At 44.3% G+C, this 19770-nt stretch overlaps 2 protein-coding genes across 2 annotated transcripts in view; one reads left to right on the plus strand and one right to left on the minus strand.

Moving 5' to 3' along the window:
• The window catches only part of gga3b (golgi associated, gamma adaptin ear containing, ARF binding protein 3b), a gene marked incomplete at its 3' end in the record, with an annotated part of 36200 nt that extends 27832 nt beyond the window's left edge, over positions 1-8368 (minus strand). Inside the window, exons 1-2 of the mRNA XM_080523627.1 lie at positions 8302-8368; positions 680-764 (exon numbers count right to left, since the gene is read on the minus strand). Of these exons, the coding sequence (XP_080379753.1) occupies positions 680-764; positions 8302-8341 (125 nt within the window). The 5' untranslated portion in view covers positions 8342-8368. The remainder of the gene's footprint in view (positions 1-679; positions 765-8301) is intronic.
• Positions 8369-9228: 860 nt separating this feature from the next.
• On the plus strand, positions 9229-13514 carry mrps7 (mitochondrial ribosomal protein S7). Its single transcript, XM_080524817.1, has 5 exons — positions 9229-9303; positions 10300-10491; positions 10778-10841; positions 12468-12638; positions 13289-13514. The coding sequence occupies exons 1-5, from the start codon at positions 9260-9262 to the stop codon at positions 13508-13510; spliced, it is 693 nt and encodes a 230-aa protein (XP_080380943.1). The 5' UTR covers positions 9229-9259; the 3' UTR covers positions 13511-13514.
• Positions 13515-19770: the final 6256 nt, after the last annotated feature.

Genomic DNA, 19770 nt, shown 5'->3' on the forward strand with positions numbered 1-19770 from the left:
ACACAACATGCTACACACAACACTCTACACACAACATGCTACACACAACACGCTACACACAACACTCTACACACAACACTCTACACACAACACGCTACACACTACACACTACACACAACACGCTACACGCTACACACAACACACAACACGCTACACACAACACTCTACACACAACACTCTACACACAACACGCTACACACAACACTCTACACACAACACTCTACACACAACACGCTACACGCTACACACAACACGCTACACACAACACGCTACACACAACACACAACACTCTACACACAACACGCTACACACAACACGCTACACACAACACACTACACACAACATGCTACACACAACACACAACACGCTACACACAACACTCTACACACAACACGCTACACACAACACGCTACACACAACACGCTACACACAACACACAACACGCTACACACAACACGCTACACACAACACTCTACACACAACACGCTACACACAACACTCTACACACAACACGCTACACACAACACGCTACACCTAGACAGCAGGTGTTTCCACCTGACAGCTTTTTTTAACAGGATGATTCTGTCTGTGTGTGTCTGTGTCTGTGTGTCTGTGTGTGTGTCTGTGTCTGTGTGTGTGTGTGTGTGTGTGTGTGTGTGTGTGACCTAACAGCTCCTACCCCTCCAGCTCCTTGTTGATCTGGTCACAGAAGCCGATGATGTACTCCCAGTCCTCCTGTCTGTTGGTGGGGTGCGTGGCTTTGTCTGGTCAAAGAGTGAATAAAACAAATAATTAAGCAATATCACACGAGAGGGAGTGCTGTTATACTGAATATCGGGTCGTAGGTACGAGGCAGAGTACCAAAGACAATCACAGCCGTGCTGACATTCAGTATAACAGCACGACCTCCAGTGTGATATTGCTTTTATACAACAGTTCTACAGCGCCATTTATTAGTTAACAGTAATGAGTGACAACAGATTATGATTTGTTTGTTTATTTAATCATTCATTTTGGCTCCGTCAACAAAAGGTTCCGCAACCGGACTGTTGCCTAGTAACCTGAACACAAACACCTGCAGGCTAGTTACTTTGTATTAACGGTCATTTCGGAGTGATACATACATGTTAAAAGTCCCAGTGCTGTTATACTGTATATCAGCACTCATGGAATGCCTCTTGTCCAATCAAATTACTTGGTCGGAACTAACCAATAATATGCAAGGAATTTTTCCTGGATACATGGTGTACAGGTTTTTGCCCTTGCTTGCTTGCTTTGTGCCGGTGGTCCTGGCCTCCCCTGGGGGACCGCTGGGTACTGGTAAGCAAACTGGCTAGTAGTCGCTCTATTGGTAGAGGGCTGCAAGGGAATTTTTCCTGGCTACATAGTATACAGGTTTTGATTGACTGATTGACTGAACATTTTCATTGTGTGAAGCGCATTGAGTTGCATCTTGTAAGAAATGCGCTATACAAATAACATTTGATTTGATTTGATTTAACTGTTGTATAAAAAAGCATGAACCATATTTAGTTTATACTTCCACATTACTGAGCTGAAAGGAGAAACAATGTCAGCGCCACTTGAACACACAATCAAACTCTAAATCCAACACGTTGGTTTGTCATAGAACACAGAACACAGAACACAGAACACAGAACACAGAACACCACAGCCATAGTAGACATGATCAGATGAGGAGAGATGAGATGTTTAGGTGCCAGCTAGCTGGAAAAATGGAGTCATAATGAAACAGTAATAATAATAATAATAACAATAATAATAATAATGCATTTTATTTGTATTGCACTTTTCATTGAAAAGAATCTCAGAGTGCTACAGAGTAAAAAAAACAGCCTAAAAACATAATACGTTAAAAACAAGAATGGACACAGGTTCACAGCCAAAGGCCTTTTTGAGTAAAAAGACAGTAACCTAAAGTAGAGGCAGTAGCAGACACACAACGACAGTAGTGGAATGAGTAGACAGATATAGTAGCAGCAATAGCAGTATTTACACAACAGTTAGTTCCCACCAAGTCATTTGATTGGACAAGAGGCATTCCATGAGTGCCGATATACAGTATAACAGCACTGGGACTTTTAACTATATGTATCACTCCGCCGCACAGGTGTTCTACTAAATGACCGTTAATTAGACTACATGTTTGTGTTCAGGTTACTAGGCAACAGTCCAGTTGAAGTTCAGTTGCGGAACTATTTTTTGTTGGCGGAGCCAAAATGAATGATTAAATAAACAAACAAATCATAATCTGTTGTCGCTTATTACTGTTAACTAATAAATGGCGCCGTAGAACTGTTGTATAAAAGCAATATCACACTCGAGGTCGTGCTGTTATACCTGCGGCCTCGTACCTACGACCGAATCACAGCCGTGCTGATATTCAGTATGTCTTTAAAACACAATGCAGACAGATCTGAAATGTCGGTCATGACAGATACAATGAGGGAAATAAGTATTGAACACATCAACATGTTGTCCAGTAAATGTATTTCCAATGAGCCAGTTCAAGTGAAATTTGCACCAGACTTCGGTATTAACTCAAACAATCCAGACCAAACAAATCTAAACATCTAAAGTCCATATGTAAATAACGTTATGTGGAATAAAGTGGAATGAAACAGGAAAAAAGTATTGGAAATATATTTACTGGACAAAATGTTGATGTGTTCAATACTTATTTCCCCCACTGTATGCCACTCCCCCCCCCCCCCTACCCCCAACATGACAGATATGTCACCTCACCTCCCCCAACATGACAGATATGTCACCTCACCTCCCCCAACATGACAGATATGTCACCTCACCTCCCCCAACATGACAGATATGTCACCTCACCTCCCCCAACATGACAGATATGTCACCTCACCTCCCTCAACATGACAGATATGTCACCTCACCTCCTCCAACATGACAGATATGTCACCTCACCTCCTCAACATGACAGATATGTCACCTCACCTCCTCCAACATGACAGATATGTCACCTCACCTCCCCCAACATGACAGATATGTCACCTCACCTCCTCAACATGACAGATATGTCACCTCACCTCCTCCAACATGACAGATATGTCACCTCACCTCCTCCAACATGACAGATATGTCACCTCACCTCCTCAACATGACAGATATGTCACCTCACCTCCTCCAACATGACAGATATGTCACCTCACCTCCCCCAACATGACAGATATGTCACCTCACCTCCTCCAACATGACAGATATGTCACCTCACCTCCTCAACATGACAGATATGTCACCTCACCTCCTCCAACATGACAGATATGTCACCTCACCTCCTCAACATGACAGATATGTCACCTCACCTCCCCCAACATGACAGATATGTCACCTCACCTCCTCAACATGACAGATATGTCACCTCACCTCCTCCAACATGACAGATATGTCACCTCCCCTCCTCAACATGACAGATATGTCACCTCACCTCCTCCAACATGACAGATATGTCACCTCACCTCCTCCAACATGACAGATATGTCACCTCACCTCCCCCAACATGACAGATATGTCACCTCACCTCCTCCAACATGACAGATATGTCACCTCACCTCCTCAACATGACAGATATGTCACCTCACCTCCCCCAACATGACAGATATGTCACCTCACCTCCTCCAACATGACAGATATGTCACCTCACCTCCCCCAACATGACAGATATGTCACCTCACCTCCTCCAACATGACAGATATGTCACCTCACCTCCTCAACATGACAGATATGTCACCTCACCTCCTCCAACATGACAGATATGTCACCTCACCTCCTCAACATGACAGATATGTCACCTCACCTCCTCCAACATGACAGATATGTCACCTCACCTCCTCCAACATGACAGATATGTCACCTCACCTCCCCCAACATGACAGATATGTCACCTCACCTCCTCAACATGACAGATATGTCACCTCACCTCCTCAACATGACAGATATGTCACCTCACCTCCTCCAACATGACAGATATGTCACCTCACCTCCTCAACATGACAGATATGTCACCTCACCTCCTCCAACATGACAGATATGTCACCTCACCTCCTCCAACATGACAGATATGTCACCTCACCTCCCCCAACATGACAGATATGTCACCTCACCTCCTCCAACATGACAGATATGTCACCTCACCTCCTCCAACATGACAGATATGTCACCTCACCTCCTCAACATGACAGATATGTCACCTCACCTCCTCCAACATGACAGATATGTCACCTCACCTCCCCCAACATGACAGATATGTCACCTCACCTCCCCCAACATGACAGATATGTCACCTCACCTCCTCCAACATGACAGATATGTCACCTCACCTCCTCAACATGACAGATATGTCACCTCACCTCCCCCAACATGACAGATATGTCACCTCACCTCCTCCAACATGACAGATATGTCACCTCACCTCCTCAACATGACAGATATGTCACCTCACCTCCCCCAACATGACAGATATGTCACCTCACCTCCCCCAACATGACAGATATGTCACCTCACCTCCTCAACATGACAGATATGTCACCTCACCTCCCCCAACATGACAGATATGTCACCTCACCTCCCCCAACATGACAGATATGTCACCTCACCTCCTCAACATGACAGATATGTCACCTCACCTCCCCCAACATGACAGATATGTCACCTCACCTCCTCAACATGACAGATATGTCACCTCACCTCCCCCAACATGACAGATATGTCACCTCACCTCCTCAACATGACAGATATGTCACCTCACCTCCTCAACATGACAGATATGTCACCTCACCTCCTCCAACATGACAGATATGTCACCTCCCCCAACATGACAGATATGTCACCTCACCTCCTCCAACATGACAGATATGTCACCTCACCTCCTCCAACATGACAGATATGTCACCTCACCTCCCCCAACATGACAGATATGTCACCTCCTCAACATGACAGATATGTCACCTCACCTCCTCCAACATGACAGATATGTCACCTCACCTCCCCCAACATGACAGATATGTCACCTCACCTCCTCCAACATGACAGATATGTCACCTCACCTCCTCCAACATGACAGATATGTCACCTCACCTCCCCCAACATGACAGATATGTCACCTCACCTCCTCCAACATGACAGATATGTCACCTCACCTCCTCCAACATGACAGATATGTCACCTCACCTCCTCCAACATGACAGATATGTCACCTCACCTCCTCCAACATGACAGATATGTCACCTCACCTCCTCCAACATGACAGATATGTCACCTCACCTCCTCAACATGACAGATATGTCACCTCACCTCCCCCAACATGACAGATATGTCACCTCACCTCCTCCAACATGACAGATATGTCACCTCACCTCCTCCAACATGACAGATATGTCACCTCACCTCCTCCAACATGACAGATATGTCACCTCACCTCCTCAACATGACAGATATGTCACCTCACCTCCCCCAACATGACAGATATGTCACCTCACCTCCTCAACATGACAGATATGTCACCTCACCTCCTCCAACATGACAGATATGTCACCTCACCTCCTCAACATGACAGATATGTCACCTCACCTCCTCCAACATGACAGATATGTCACCTCCCCTCCTCAACATGACAGATATGTCACCTCACCTCCTCCAACATGACAGATATGTCACCTCACCTCCTCCAACATGACAGATATGTCACCTCACCTCCTCCAACATGACAGATATGTCACCTCACCTCCTCCAACATGACAGATATGTCACCTCACCTCCTCCAACATGACAGATATGTCACCTCACCTCCCCCAACATGACAGATATGTCACCTCACCTCCTCAACATGACAGATATGTCACCTCACCTCCCCCAACATGACAGATATGTCACCTCACCTCCCCCAACATGACAGATATGTCACCTCACCTCCTCCAACATGACAGATATGTCACCTCACCTCCTCCAACATGACAGATATGTCACCTCACCTCCTCAACATGACAGATATGTCACCTCACCTCCTCAACATGACAGATATGTCACCTCACCTCCTCAACATGACAGATATGTCACCTCACCTCCTCCAACATGACAGATATGTCACCTCACCTCCTCCAACATGACAGATATGTCACCTCACCTCCTCAACATGACAGATATGTCACCTCACCTCCCCCAACATGACAGATATGTCACCTCACCTCCTCCAACATGACAGATATGTCACCTCACCTCCTCAACATGACAGATATGTCACCTCACCTCCCCCAACATGACAGATATGTCACCTCACCTCCTCCAACATGACAGATATGTCACCTCACCTCCTCCAACATGACAGATATGTCACCTCACCTCCTCCAACATGACAGATATGTCACCTCACCTCCTCAACATGACAGATATGTCACCTCACCTCCTCAACATGACAGATATGTCACCTCACCTCCTCAACATGACAGATATGTCACCTCACCTCCTCCAACATGACAGATATGTCACCTCACCTCCCCCAACATGACAGATATGTCACCTCACCTCCTCCAACATGACAGATATGTCACCTCCCCCAACATGACAGATATGTCACCTCACCTCCTCAACATGACAGATATGTCACCTCACCTCCTCCAACATGACAGATATGTCACCTCACCTCCTCCAACATGACAGATATGTCACCTCACCTCCTCCAACATGACAGATATGTCACCTCACCTCCCCCAACATGACAGATATGTCACCTCACCTCCTCAACATGACAGATATGTCACCTCACCTCCTCAACATGACAGATATGTCACCTCACCTCCCCCAACATGACAGATATGTCACCTCACCTCCTCCAACATGACAGATATGTCACCTCACCTCCTCCAACATGACAGATATGTCACCTCACCTCCCCCAACATGACAGATATGTCACCTCACCTCCTCAACATGACAGATATGTCACCTCACCTCCTCCAACATGACAGATATGTCACCTCACCTCCTCCAACATGACAGATATGTCACCTCACCTCCTCAACATGACAGATATGTCACCTCACCTCCTCCAACATGACAGATATGTCACCTCACCTCCCCCAACATGACAGATATGTCACCTCACCTCCTCCAACATGACAGATATGTCACCTCACCTCCTCAACATGACAGATATGTCACCTCACCTCCTCCAACATGACAGATATGTCACCTCACCTCCTCAACATGACAGATATGTCACCTCACCTCCCCCAACATGACAGATATGTCACCTCACCTCCTCAACATGACAGATATGTCACCTCACCTCCTCCAACATGACAGATATGTCACCTCCCCTCCTCAACATGACAGATATGTCACCTCACCTCCTCCAACATGACAGATATGTCACCTCACCTCCTCCAACATGACAGATATGTCACCTCACCTCCCCCAACATGACAGATATGTCACCTCACCTCCTCCAACATGACAGATATGTCACCTCACCTCCTCAACATGACAGATATGTCACCTCACCTCCCCCAACATGACAGATATGTCACCTCACCTCCTCCAACATGACAGATATGTCACCTCACCTCCCCCAACATGACAGATATGTCACCTCACCTCCTCCAACATGACAGATATGTCACCTCACCTCCTCAACATGACAGATATGTCACCTCACCTCCCCCAACATGACAGATATGTCACCTCACCTCCTCAACATGACAGATATGTCACCTCACCTCCTCAACATGACAGATATGTCACCTCACCTCCCCCAACATGACAGATATGTCACCTCACCTCCTCAACATGACAGATATGTCACCTCACCTCCCCAACATGACAGATATGTCACCTCACCTCCTCAACATGACAGATATGTCACCTCACCTCCTCCAACATGACAGATATGTCACCTCCCCAACATGACAGATATGTCACCTCACCTCCTCCCAACAGGAGCGTCTGTCAGACTAGGCGTCTGACCCAGATCTCCTAAGACGTTGACAACAATCACAACCACCAGAGCAGCTGACAACATGACAACATGACAACATGACAACATGACAACATGACAACATGCCAGGCAGCAGCAGCCAGACATCCCTGGGTGTGTGGAGACTCAGAACTGATCCAGGCTCAGAGGGACATCGTTCCTGGGCTTAGGCACAGACCCCAGCCCAGCCAGTCCCTCCCCGGGGGCTCCACAGAGGATCACATTAATAACTCCAGAACAACCCAAAGTCATTCATCCAGTAAATATAAATAAGGAACATCTACTCACTCAGCCAGGACTCCAGCGTCTCCCCTTCCTGGTACGCCATAGCACTGGACACATTGCGTGGTGACGTCACTGGAAACGTGTACGCACTGACGCACTGTGCGTGAGGTTATTCATTATTATTATTATTATTATTATTGTCGGCTTGGTAAATAAATAGACACATAAAATGAAATAAAAACCCTCAACAAATTATAGTTTTCATTGTCGTACAATATTTTTCATTTAAACACATGAGAAATATTTAATGAAATCAGTCAAATCGTTTGTTTCGCTAAAAGGCACCTGCTAGGGCACCTAAACCTCGGATCAGGGTTGCCAGGTGGGGCGGGTTCCCGCTGAATGGGCTACTTTTGATCACACTGGCCGGGGGAAAAAATAATCATTTGAATGACAAAAGGCGTTGAAAGTTGAAACACACACACACACTAGTAGCTACACACAATGTGCAGGTTTTATTTTTTATTTTACAAACATCATTGGCCACAGACAGTTGACATATACAGTACAGGCCAAAAGTTTGGACACACCTTCTCATTCAATGTGTTTCCTTTATTTTCATGACTATTTACATTGTAGATTCTCACTGAAGGCATCACAACTATGAATGAACACATGTGGAATGATGTACTTAACAAAAACGTGTGAAATAACTCTAAATATGTCTTAGATTTTAGATTCCTCAAAGTAGCCACCCTTTGCTTTTTTGTTGTTAATAAAATAAAATAAATGTTGTTCTTAATAAAATATATAAGAATACTATTAAATATATATATATATATATATATAATAACATATTATTATTAACACATATTATATTTAATATTATTATTATATATTTTATTAACAACAAAAATGGGGGGGGGGGGATTTAGCGGTTATTAGACCGTGGTTAGGCTGGAAAGTGTCAATCCCATCTGGTAACCCAGCCTCGGGTCCTCGACGCAGCACGTTTCCCAAGATGTCTGCCTCCATCACAGGTTTACTAAAACCTTGGACACCAAGGTAAGGGTCATTTCGCTATCTATATAAAAAGACAACGAATAACGTTCTTGGTCTTGTACGTTAACGCTACGTGTAAGATTATGACACATATGATGTAAGTGAGCAAATCTGCTGTCTCAGATCACATGACCAGGGACCTTTTGCCATATTGACTGAGTGTCATCACTGATCACTGTACTGCGTTGAAGGACATGCAAAACAAGACCCTGGTCTAGCTAGAATAAATCATGTATCTATTAGACTAATATGCATATATAATAATCATGCCATCGGGACAGTACATGCGTCTCAAATGAGTCTTCTCTGTGCAGAGTAATGCCCCCCCCCCTCTCTTGAAGAATATAACTTAGAAATGTCTAATGAGTTTAGTTCAACAGCCTTACCCCCATCAGAACAGATCTACCTCATCAGAACAGATCTACCCCCATCAGAACAGATCTACTTAATCAGAACAGATCTACTTAATCAGAACAGATCTACCCCCATCAGAACAGATCTACCCCCATCAGAACAGCCTTACCCCCATCAGAACAGATCTACCCCCATCAGAACAGATCTACTTAATCAGAACAGATCTACTTAATCAGAACAGATCTACCCCCATCAGAACAGATCTACCCCCATCAGAACAGCCTTACCCCCATCAGAACAGATCTACCCCCATCAGAACAGATCTACTTAATCAGAACAGATCTACCCTCATCAGAACAGATCTACTTAATCAGAACAGATCTACCCTCATCAGAACAGATCTACTTAATCAGAACAGAATCAAACTTTATTTGTATAGCGCATTTCTCACAAAAGAATGTGACACAATGTGCTTTACAGATCACAAGGAAGATAAAATAACAATAGAGATAAAACAACAATAGTAGTAGCAGAGATTTAAAAGGCGAGATCGAATGAATACGTTTCTCGTTTAAATGTTTTCCTGGGTTTTTAGTCAATCTCTCACGGCTCTCTGGTAACAATGTCCCGGCCGCTATGTCCCAGGGTGTTCCAGGTGCGCTGGAGCAGGTACAACCCCTACTACCTGGAGCCAGAGCCCAGCAGGGAGGCGCACGCCGTCCCGGAGGCCCAGCTGACGGAGGAGCAGAGGCAGGAGAGGCAGCTGAAGGCCGTCAGGCCCATCAAGGCCTCTACAGGAGGGGTGACCAGCTCCGCCTTCAACGACCCCGTGTTGAGGTACAGTCAAGCCTGAATGAGGGTGCATGGAACTTTTTGCTAGACCACTGGACCACCCCAGGCCATGGTACTGGTACTAGACCACTGGACCACCCCAGGCCATGGTGCTAGACCACTGGACCACCCCAGGCCATGGTACTAGACCCCTGGACCACCCCAGGCCATGGTGCTAGACCCCTGGACCACCCCAGGCCATGGTGCTAGACCACTGGACCCAGACCACAGCTTTCTATGCTTCTACTATGTAGTATGAATCATTATTTCCTCTTTATTTCTTTTTTCAAAGCAAATTCGTCAACATGGTGATGAAGGATGGAGACAAGGTCCTGGCTAGAGGCCTCATGACACAGGTAGGTGTGTGTGTGTATATATATGTTACGGTACAAAACTATGGTTAGGGTTAGGTGCTAAGGTTAGGGTTAGGGTTAGACATGCATGTACCAAGTCGACGTAGCACCTAACCCTAACCCTAGTTTTCCCACATGTACCGTATTCCCACATGTACCGTAACGTGTGTGTGTGTGTGTGTGTGTGTGTGTATATATACAGTGGGGAGAACAAGTATTTGATACACTGCTGATTTTGCAGGTTTTCCCACTTAGAAAGAATGTAGAGGTCTGTAATTTTTATCATAGGTACACTTCAACTGTGAGAGACGGAATCTAAAACAAAAATCCAGAAAATCACATTGTATGACTTTTAAATAATTAATTTGCATTTTATTGTATGAAATAAGTATTTGATCACCTACCAACCAGTAATAATTCCGGCTCTCACAGACCTGTTAGTTTTTCTTTAAGAAGCCCTCCTATTCTCCACTCATTACCTGTATTAACTGCGCCTGTTTGAACTCGTTACCTTTATAAAAGACACCTCTCCACACACTCAATCAATCAGACCCCAACCTCTCCACAATGGGCAAGACCAAAGAGCTTTCTAAGGACATCAGGGACAAAATTGTAGACCTGCACAAGGCTGGGATGGGCTACAGGACAATAGGGAAGCAGCTTGGTGAGAAGGCAACAACTGTTGGCGCAATTATTAGAAAATGGAAGAAATTTAAGATGACGGTCAATCTCCCTCGGTCTGGGGCTCCATGCAAGATCTCACCTCGTGGGGCATCAATGATCATAAGAAAGGTGAGGGATCAGCCCAGAACTACACGGCAGGACCTGGTCAATGACCTGAAGAGAGCTGGGACCACAGTCTCAAAGAAAACTATCAGTTACAGACCTCTACATTCTTTCTAAGTGGGAAAACGTGCAAAATCAGCAGTGTATCAAATACTTGTTCTCCCCACTGTATATATATGTATGTGTGTGTGTGCGTGCGTGTGTATATATATATACTGTATATATGTGTGTGTGTGTGTGTATATATATATATGTGCGTGTGTGTGTGTGTGTGTGCGTGCGTGTATATGTGTGTGTTTGTGCGTGCGTGTGTGTGCACCCGTCGTTGTGACTGAACCAAGCTGACATCATCATCATCCTCCTCTCCCTCCTCCTCTCCTCCTCCTCCCCCCCCTCCTCCTCCTCTCCTCCTCCCACCCCCTCCTCCTCCTCTCCCTCCTCCTCTCCTCCTCCTCCCCCCTCCTCCTCCTCTCCTCCTCCCCCCCCCTCCTCCTCCTCTCCCTCTCCTCTCCTCTCCTCTCCTCCTCCTCCTCTCCTCTCCTCCCCCTCCTCCTCTCCCCTCCCTCCCCTCCCCTCCTCCTTCTCCTCCCCCTCCTCTCCTCCCCCTCCTCCTCCTCTCCTCCTCCTCCTCCTCCTCTCCTCCCTCCTCCTCCCCCTCCTCCTCCCTCTCCCCCTCCTCCTCCTCTCCTCCCCCTCCCCTCCCCTCCTCCTCCCCTCCTCCTCCCCTCCTCCTCCCCTCCCCTCCTCCTCCTCTCCTCTCCCTCCTCCCCTCCCCTCCTTTCCTCTCCTCTCCCTCCTCCTCTCCTCTCCTCCTCCTCCTCTCTTGCTCCTCCTCCTCCTCAGACACTGGAGCACATGAAGAGGAGGCAGGTGGAGAAGTTCCACAAGGAGGCGTGTGAGGAGAAGCGGGCGGGCCTGCAGTGTAACCCCTACGCCATCTTCCACCAGGCGCTGGACAACTGCAAGCCCGTCATAGGCCTGGCCAGCATCCAGAAGGGCGGCAAGTTCTACCAGGTCAGTGTGGGAGGGCTTCACAGGGTGGCATTTGTTTGTTTGTTTATTTGGATCCACCATTAGATACAGCAAATATGCAGTAGCTATTCTTCCTGGGGTCCTCATACCATACTTTCAAACTATTTTTCATCTTAAACACTTACAGTGTACAGACAATACAGACAATACACTTCCATAACATTCATACATACATACATACTGTACATACATACATACATACATAAGCTCTATTATTTACATTTTTAGTTGAAGACAACTTAATAACAAAATAAAGAAAAATAATACAGAAAGAAAAGTGGAGAGACAAAAACATAACTCTCCTAACCCTTGGGATCACAAGATCGCTCAATTCACCAGTGAGAAACACTTCATTGTTTTCAGGGTATCCCGTATGTAAACAGATACATCTTAAATTTTTTGTTAAAGCAACTTCTGTTGCTATCTGAAACTAAAAAGCTTGGTAATGAATTCCATGTTTGATAGAGGTGTCTGCTAAATGCCAGAAATGTAAATGTAAAGACTGTCTGTCTGTCTGTCTCTCTTGCAGGGTGTTTCTGACTAGCTGTCTGTCTGTCTATCTGTCTGTCTGTCCGTCCCTCTTGCAGGTGTTTAGTTTCTGACTAGCTGTCTGTCTGTCCGTCCCTCTGCAGGTGCCCATCCCGCTGACGGACAACCGTCGGCGTTTCCTGGCCATGAAGTGGCTGCTGTCAGAGTGCCGTGACAACAAGCACCGCCGCACGCTGCTGCCGGAGAAGCTGAGCCAGGAGCTGCTGCTGGCCCACGGCCTGGAGGGCAACGTGGTGAAGAGGAAGCACGACCTGCACAAGATGGCCGAGGCCAACCGCGCCTACGCACACTACCGCTGGTGGTAGAGGACTGGGGGGAGGGGGGGGGAGAGGACTGGGGGGCTGGGGGAGGGGGGGAGACTGGGGGGGAGGGGGGGGTGGTAAAGGCCTGGAGGGGGGGGTGGGGGACCTGGAGGAGGGGGGGAGGGGACCTGGAGGCCCGGGGGGGAGGGGGGAGATTGGGGAGGGGAGTGGTAAAGGCCTGGGGGGGAGGGCTGGTTCTGGTTCTGTCTGACAGAGGAGGACGATGGATCCTTCTCAGTGTTTTTGCTGGAAGACAAAACCTGTGGGACCATCCAGGGCCTCCCGCACAGCATCATGGGATCTAGGCCTGGTGTGTTCCTCTCTGTACATTGAACAATATTGTAAATAATCTGAAAAATAAGAAAGTGTCATATCTTTTCTTCTTCTTGTTTTTGAAAGAAATAATGACATGGCTGTAAAAGATGGCAGAGTACTATGGTGAAGTATCTGGATCGGTGTCTTCATGACAGGAGTACCCTCACTGTAAACGCTGTTTCCTCTACTGATGTGGTGTGATTAAGCAATATCACCAGAGAGGTCGTGCTGTTATACTGGATATCAGCACGGCTGTGATTGGGTCGTAGGTACGAGGCCGCAGGCATTGGTGATATTCAGTATAACAGCACGACCTTGAGTGTGATATTGCTTTTATACAACAGTTCTACAGCGCGATTTATTAGTTAACAGTAATAAGCGACAACAGATTATGATTTGTTTGTTTATTTAATCATAAAAATAAACAAAAAATTGTTCCGCAACTGAACTTCAACTGGACTGTTGCCTAGTAACCTGAGCACAAACATATAGTCTAATTAACGGTCATTTAGTAGAACATCTGTGCGGCGGAGTGATACTGTACATATAGTTAAAAGTCCCAGTGCTGTTATTCGGTTGTTAAGTCTGACGTCAAACGTGACGTTTAGCAATTTCCCGGTCCAAACCAGAAATTCCCTGCACCAGAGTACCAGTGTACTACAGCGGTAGAATGACAGTTCAATCGTTTTTTAGACTGGGATCTATTCATACAACAAGGGATAGAGCACTTTCCTGTTTTTCCCATATTTGTCAGCGTCTTTGAGCCTCGGAAAAGCGCTATATAAATATAATGAATTATTATTATTACTGAGGCATTTCGAAGAGAGCGCCTCAGCCAACGTTGGACCCGGAAACACGTCACGACTTAACAACCGAATACTGTATATCAGCACTCATGGAATGCCTCTTGCCCAATCAAATGACTTGGTCGGAACTAACTGTTGTATAATGTTCAATAAACATGAATGTGAAAGAACTGGACAGCTTCAGTAGCTCATTTGAAAGTGCTTCAGGGGGGTATTCCATCAATGTCGCTAAAGGAAAATCCAGGCTTATAAGGGTGTGTTCTCACTAGAACATTTGCTTCACTTGAAACAGAGTTTAGGATAAAGTTCGCTTTGCTCTGCGTCGTTTGGAGCTGTGAGAACGCGTATTTGAAGTCGCTCCCGGAGCAAATACCTGTCGGATGCACCACTTGAAAAGGGTGGTTTCACTCCGGTTAGAAACGACGCATCCGTCACTTTGCTTCCCTTCGCTTTTGGTGAGAACGCTGCTCGAGGCTGTCCATAGGAAAACAACAGTGCATGCGTGTTGATCTGGATAAGAGCGGGACGAACGGGCAATTTTCTATTTTTCTGACCAATCAACTACCACGTCTGTTGCTTCGATTGCGTATGTTACTTCGTTTACATAAAGGGCTGTGAGAACGCAAATCAGAGAAATTATTTATGCAACAATGTTGCAAACTCATCCACTTGCTCCGGGTCTCGATTCAGACTTTCATGTGAGAAAGCCTGTCACACTGCCCACCTCTCTGTCAATATTGTCAACGTCCTTCTGGTGTGAGTCATGTGTTCTAAGTGATGCACGATCATTTATTATTGAACCAACTGCATCACCCAGAACAAATGACTCAGACAGATTACACAGATTCCAATAATATGGCATATTTCTTCCTAAAGAAATGTAATATTGTGGAAAAGTTCATTATTTTCTGTAAGTTAAACTTTCATGTATCCTACATTTATTACATATAATGTGAAATATTTCAAACCATTGTTTTAATGTTGATGATTATGGCTTACAGCTCATGAAAATCAGAAAAGAAAATCCAGTATCTCAAAATATTAGTATATTACTGTTATATTATTGTACTGTCGACCAATCAAAAACAGGATTTATAATCTGCATCTGTACTGATTTAATTTGACCACCTCATGATCTCATCAATGAAACAATGTTCCTTTTTTTTACGCTATTGTGTTAAGTTAAGCTATGTTGGTCTGTGAAATTCTTGTATATGAAGCGAAAATGTTCATAAATAAAAAGTCAAAACAAAAAAACATTGAGAACTAATCGGTTTCGAAAGATGGGAGATCCCACTTATGACACATTGCTTACCCTCAGAGTAAACATCAAGCTAATGATTATCTGTATGGCAAGCCGTTTTAACATTTATTAGCTAAATTTGACTAGTCGTAATTCGATTTTTACTAGTCTAAATTTGTATTCAAGATATCTATAACGTCATTCTGACTAGTCAAAACGACAGTTAGAGATATCTGTAATTCAGTTTTGACTAGTCAAAATTGAATTACAGATATCAGCAGTGATGTCACCGAAAACGACACTCAACTCGTCACACATCCTTAAATGACATTGCAGATATCTGTAATTCAGTTTTGACTAGTCAAAATAATAGTTGCAGATATCTCAAACGTCATTATGACTAGTCCGAATTGTATTGCAGGACGATGCTCATGATGCGAGGTATCTCATGATATTGGCGGGAGCAGCAAAGCATCTGATGAGTGTTGGCAGAAGCAATGGCGGTTGCTGTGGTGGATAGGACAGCGCGAAAATGCCATGAAATAGAGAGAATATATCATCAAGGGATTTGTGGTGAACGTGAGATTCGTTCACTAGATGCTTGTTGTATGTTGTATGGTACCTGTACTGTATTAAATTACAATAAAGACCATTCATTCATTCATTGTACTAGACATCTACAGCGCAGTAATTGAAGCTGCTCCAGCGTTTTCTGACGACAACAGACATATCTGAAACGTCATTTCGCCTAGTCTAAACTCTAATTTAAGATATCTGTAATAACATTTCGACTAGGCAGAATGAAAGCTAAAGATATCACCAATTTGAGATATCAATCATTAAAATGAATTTCAAGATATCTATAACTTTATAATAGATATCTCCAATTAAATTACGATTATTCCTAATTCCGGTTTGAGATATCTACAACTTCATTCAAGATATCTTCAACTTAATTTAAGATATCTTAAAGGACAATGTAGATATCTTGAATTAATGGGAATTAAAGATATATTTAACTGGAATTATGACTAGTCAGAATGAAACCGTAGATATCTGAAACTGTAATTACAACTAGTCATAATTCAGTTGCAGATATCGGCAATGTGAATAGCTGATATCTACAACTGAATTGTAGATATCTGTAATGACAAACCCCATACACTTGAATGGCAAAATACATTTGAATCTTACTAGTCAAAATATAATTACAGATATCTCAAATGTGAGTTTTGATTAGTCAAAATATAATTAAAGATATCTTGAATTTGAGTTTTGACTAGGCAAAATGATGTTGCAGATATCAGTAATGAATATCCATTGTAGCTAATAAATGTTAAAACGGCTTGCCATATTATCTGTGTTTCGTATGATGTCCTCTATAAAAACACCACAGAGAGGCTACTGCACGTCAGACATTCCACTCAGACTGTTCACCACCTGACCCAGTCGGAAAGAACCACTGGACGTTGTTGAAACCATGCACCAAGGACCCCAATTGAAATAAGCCAGTGGCTTTCTTGGGTTTTTATCCTGTTAGTTGACCTTGTATGTAATATGTACTTTCATGTACCTACTTCTGCAAATCTTCTAATAAAGTTTTCAATCAATCAATCAAAGGTGAGTTGTCCACTTCTCCATCTCCATTAAACCTTCTGTCTGGAAGATGAAGCAAGCAACACTTCAACAACAGCCTGTTTGGATACTGGATTCTGATTGGCTAGCAACAGTGGTAAATATCCCAACAACCCACAGTTCAGACCGCATTTCCAGTATCAATGCGCCTCCCAATCAGTCTGATTAAGAACACCTGTGCTGACCCACAATGCAATGGTTGATCTGGTTTATGGGACTATATTCTGTGGCGGAAGGATATATGTATTCTGAAACGATTAATGATTGTGAATACATGAATTTAATGTCACAACTGTGTATTTATTTGTTATATTATGTGGTGGCTGTTGTAGAAAAGCAATTGACCATTGGAGGGCGGGGGTTGTGGAGACATTTACCACTGTAACACAACCTGTAGCAGTGGTAAACCGTAAGCTTAGAATGATAAGGTTCTATCTCCGTTTATAAGGTTTTAAATTTGACTTGTTGAGAAACTTGTAGGAACCCTGTATATCACTATTTGCACTTCTGGTTGGATGCTAAACTGCATTTTGTTGCATGGTACTTGTACATTGCAATGACAATAAAGTTTCATCTACCCTACCCTACCCTACTCTACTCTACTCTACTCTACTCTACTCTACTCTACTCTACTCTACTCTACTCTACTCTACTCTACTCTACTCTACTCTACTCTACTCTACTCTACTCTACTCTACTCTACTCTACTCTACTCTACTCTACTCTACTCTACTCTACTCTACTCTACTCTACTCTACTCTACTCTACTCTACTCTACTCTACTCTACTCTACTCTACTCTACTCTACTCTACTCTACTCTACCATACTCTACTCTACTGTCTACTCTACTCTACTGATCTGTTCTGTGTTTCCAGGGGACTCGTTAACGTACCACAGTGGGCAGAAGTTCTCCACCTTTGACAAAGACCAGGACTCCTTCGAGGGGAACTGTGCAGTGAACCACGCAGGGGGGTGGTGGTACAACCACTGCTACCTCTCCAATCCCAACGGCCTCTACGCCTGGGGGCAGAGCCACAGGCTGGGCGCCAACTGGAGGGGCTGGAAGGCTTTCAACACTCTCAGATCCATCTCCATGAAGATACGCCCTGTAGAACTACGCATGTATATATATACTTGATATGTATATGTATATCTATGTTACGGTACATGTGGGAATACGGTACATGTGGGAAAACTATGGTTAGGGTTAGGTGCTAGGGTGACTTGGTACATGCTGGCATGTCTAACCCTACCCCTAATCCTAACCCTAGTTTTCCCACATGTACCGTAACATGTATATAACTATACACTCAAATCCATCTCCATGAAGATACGCCCTGTAGAACTATAACATATATATACTATACATATATATATACAGTATATATATATATATATGATATGTATATAACTATACAGTAAAGGCCTGTATACCTATAACACATATATCAATAAATGCTACTTCCTGTACCAATGTGGTGTGATGTTCAATAAACAGGAATGTGAAAGACTGGACATGTGGAATGATTGGGGAATGAAGTGTGTTGTTATGGCGACCTGTGACGTCACGTTGTGACCATAGCAACGGGCCGTTGGCAGTGACCGTGCCTGCATGGAATGCGTGGCAGTTAACAGAATTACATTAATTTACATGTTTGGCATTTAGCAGATGCCTTGACCCAAAGCGTCTTACAACAAACACATCTGTCTAAGGCCTGGACTACACGTATATGGATATTTTTTTAAGCGGATATTTTCGTCCTAAATAAAAAACTCTGTCCACACCACAAACTTATCTCTGTCCATACGAAGAGCCACAACTGAACACGATCTGTCAAACACCGTAGAAGAACGTTATGGGCATGCGCAGTCAGTTGTAATCAAACGGCGGCAGTGACTCAAACGTAAACAGACCAAACTCTTTGAAACAGACAGAAAAGAAGGTTATGGCGACCAAGAAGAAAGCAAAAACTGATTATTTTGTGTGGACCGACGATGAAGTTGAGCCATTGTTGCTGTTGACAACCATTTTGTGAATCTTGTGAATGTCGACAACCGTTTTGTGAATTTGTGAACGGCTTGACGCTTGATATTTTTTTATTTCTTCACTTTTTTATCCGTTTAGAGAAATCTCTGTTTCTGTGAGTGAAAACGCTGTGTTCGTATGGTTGAGAAGCCCAATTGTACAACCAAATGTGCGTTTGGAAAAATATCCATATACGTGTAGTCCAGGCTACAAGTGAATCATCTATCCATCAGTCAT

The sequence above is a fragment of the Nansenia antarctica genome, assembly GCF_963989245.1.
Source record: "Nansenia antarctica genome assembly, chromosome: 2".
Classification (NCBI taxonomy): domain Eukaryota; kingdom Metazoa; phylum Chordata; class Actinopteri; order Argentiniformes; family Microstomatidae; genus Nansenia; species Nansenia antarctica.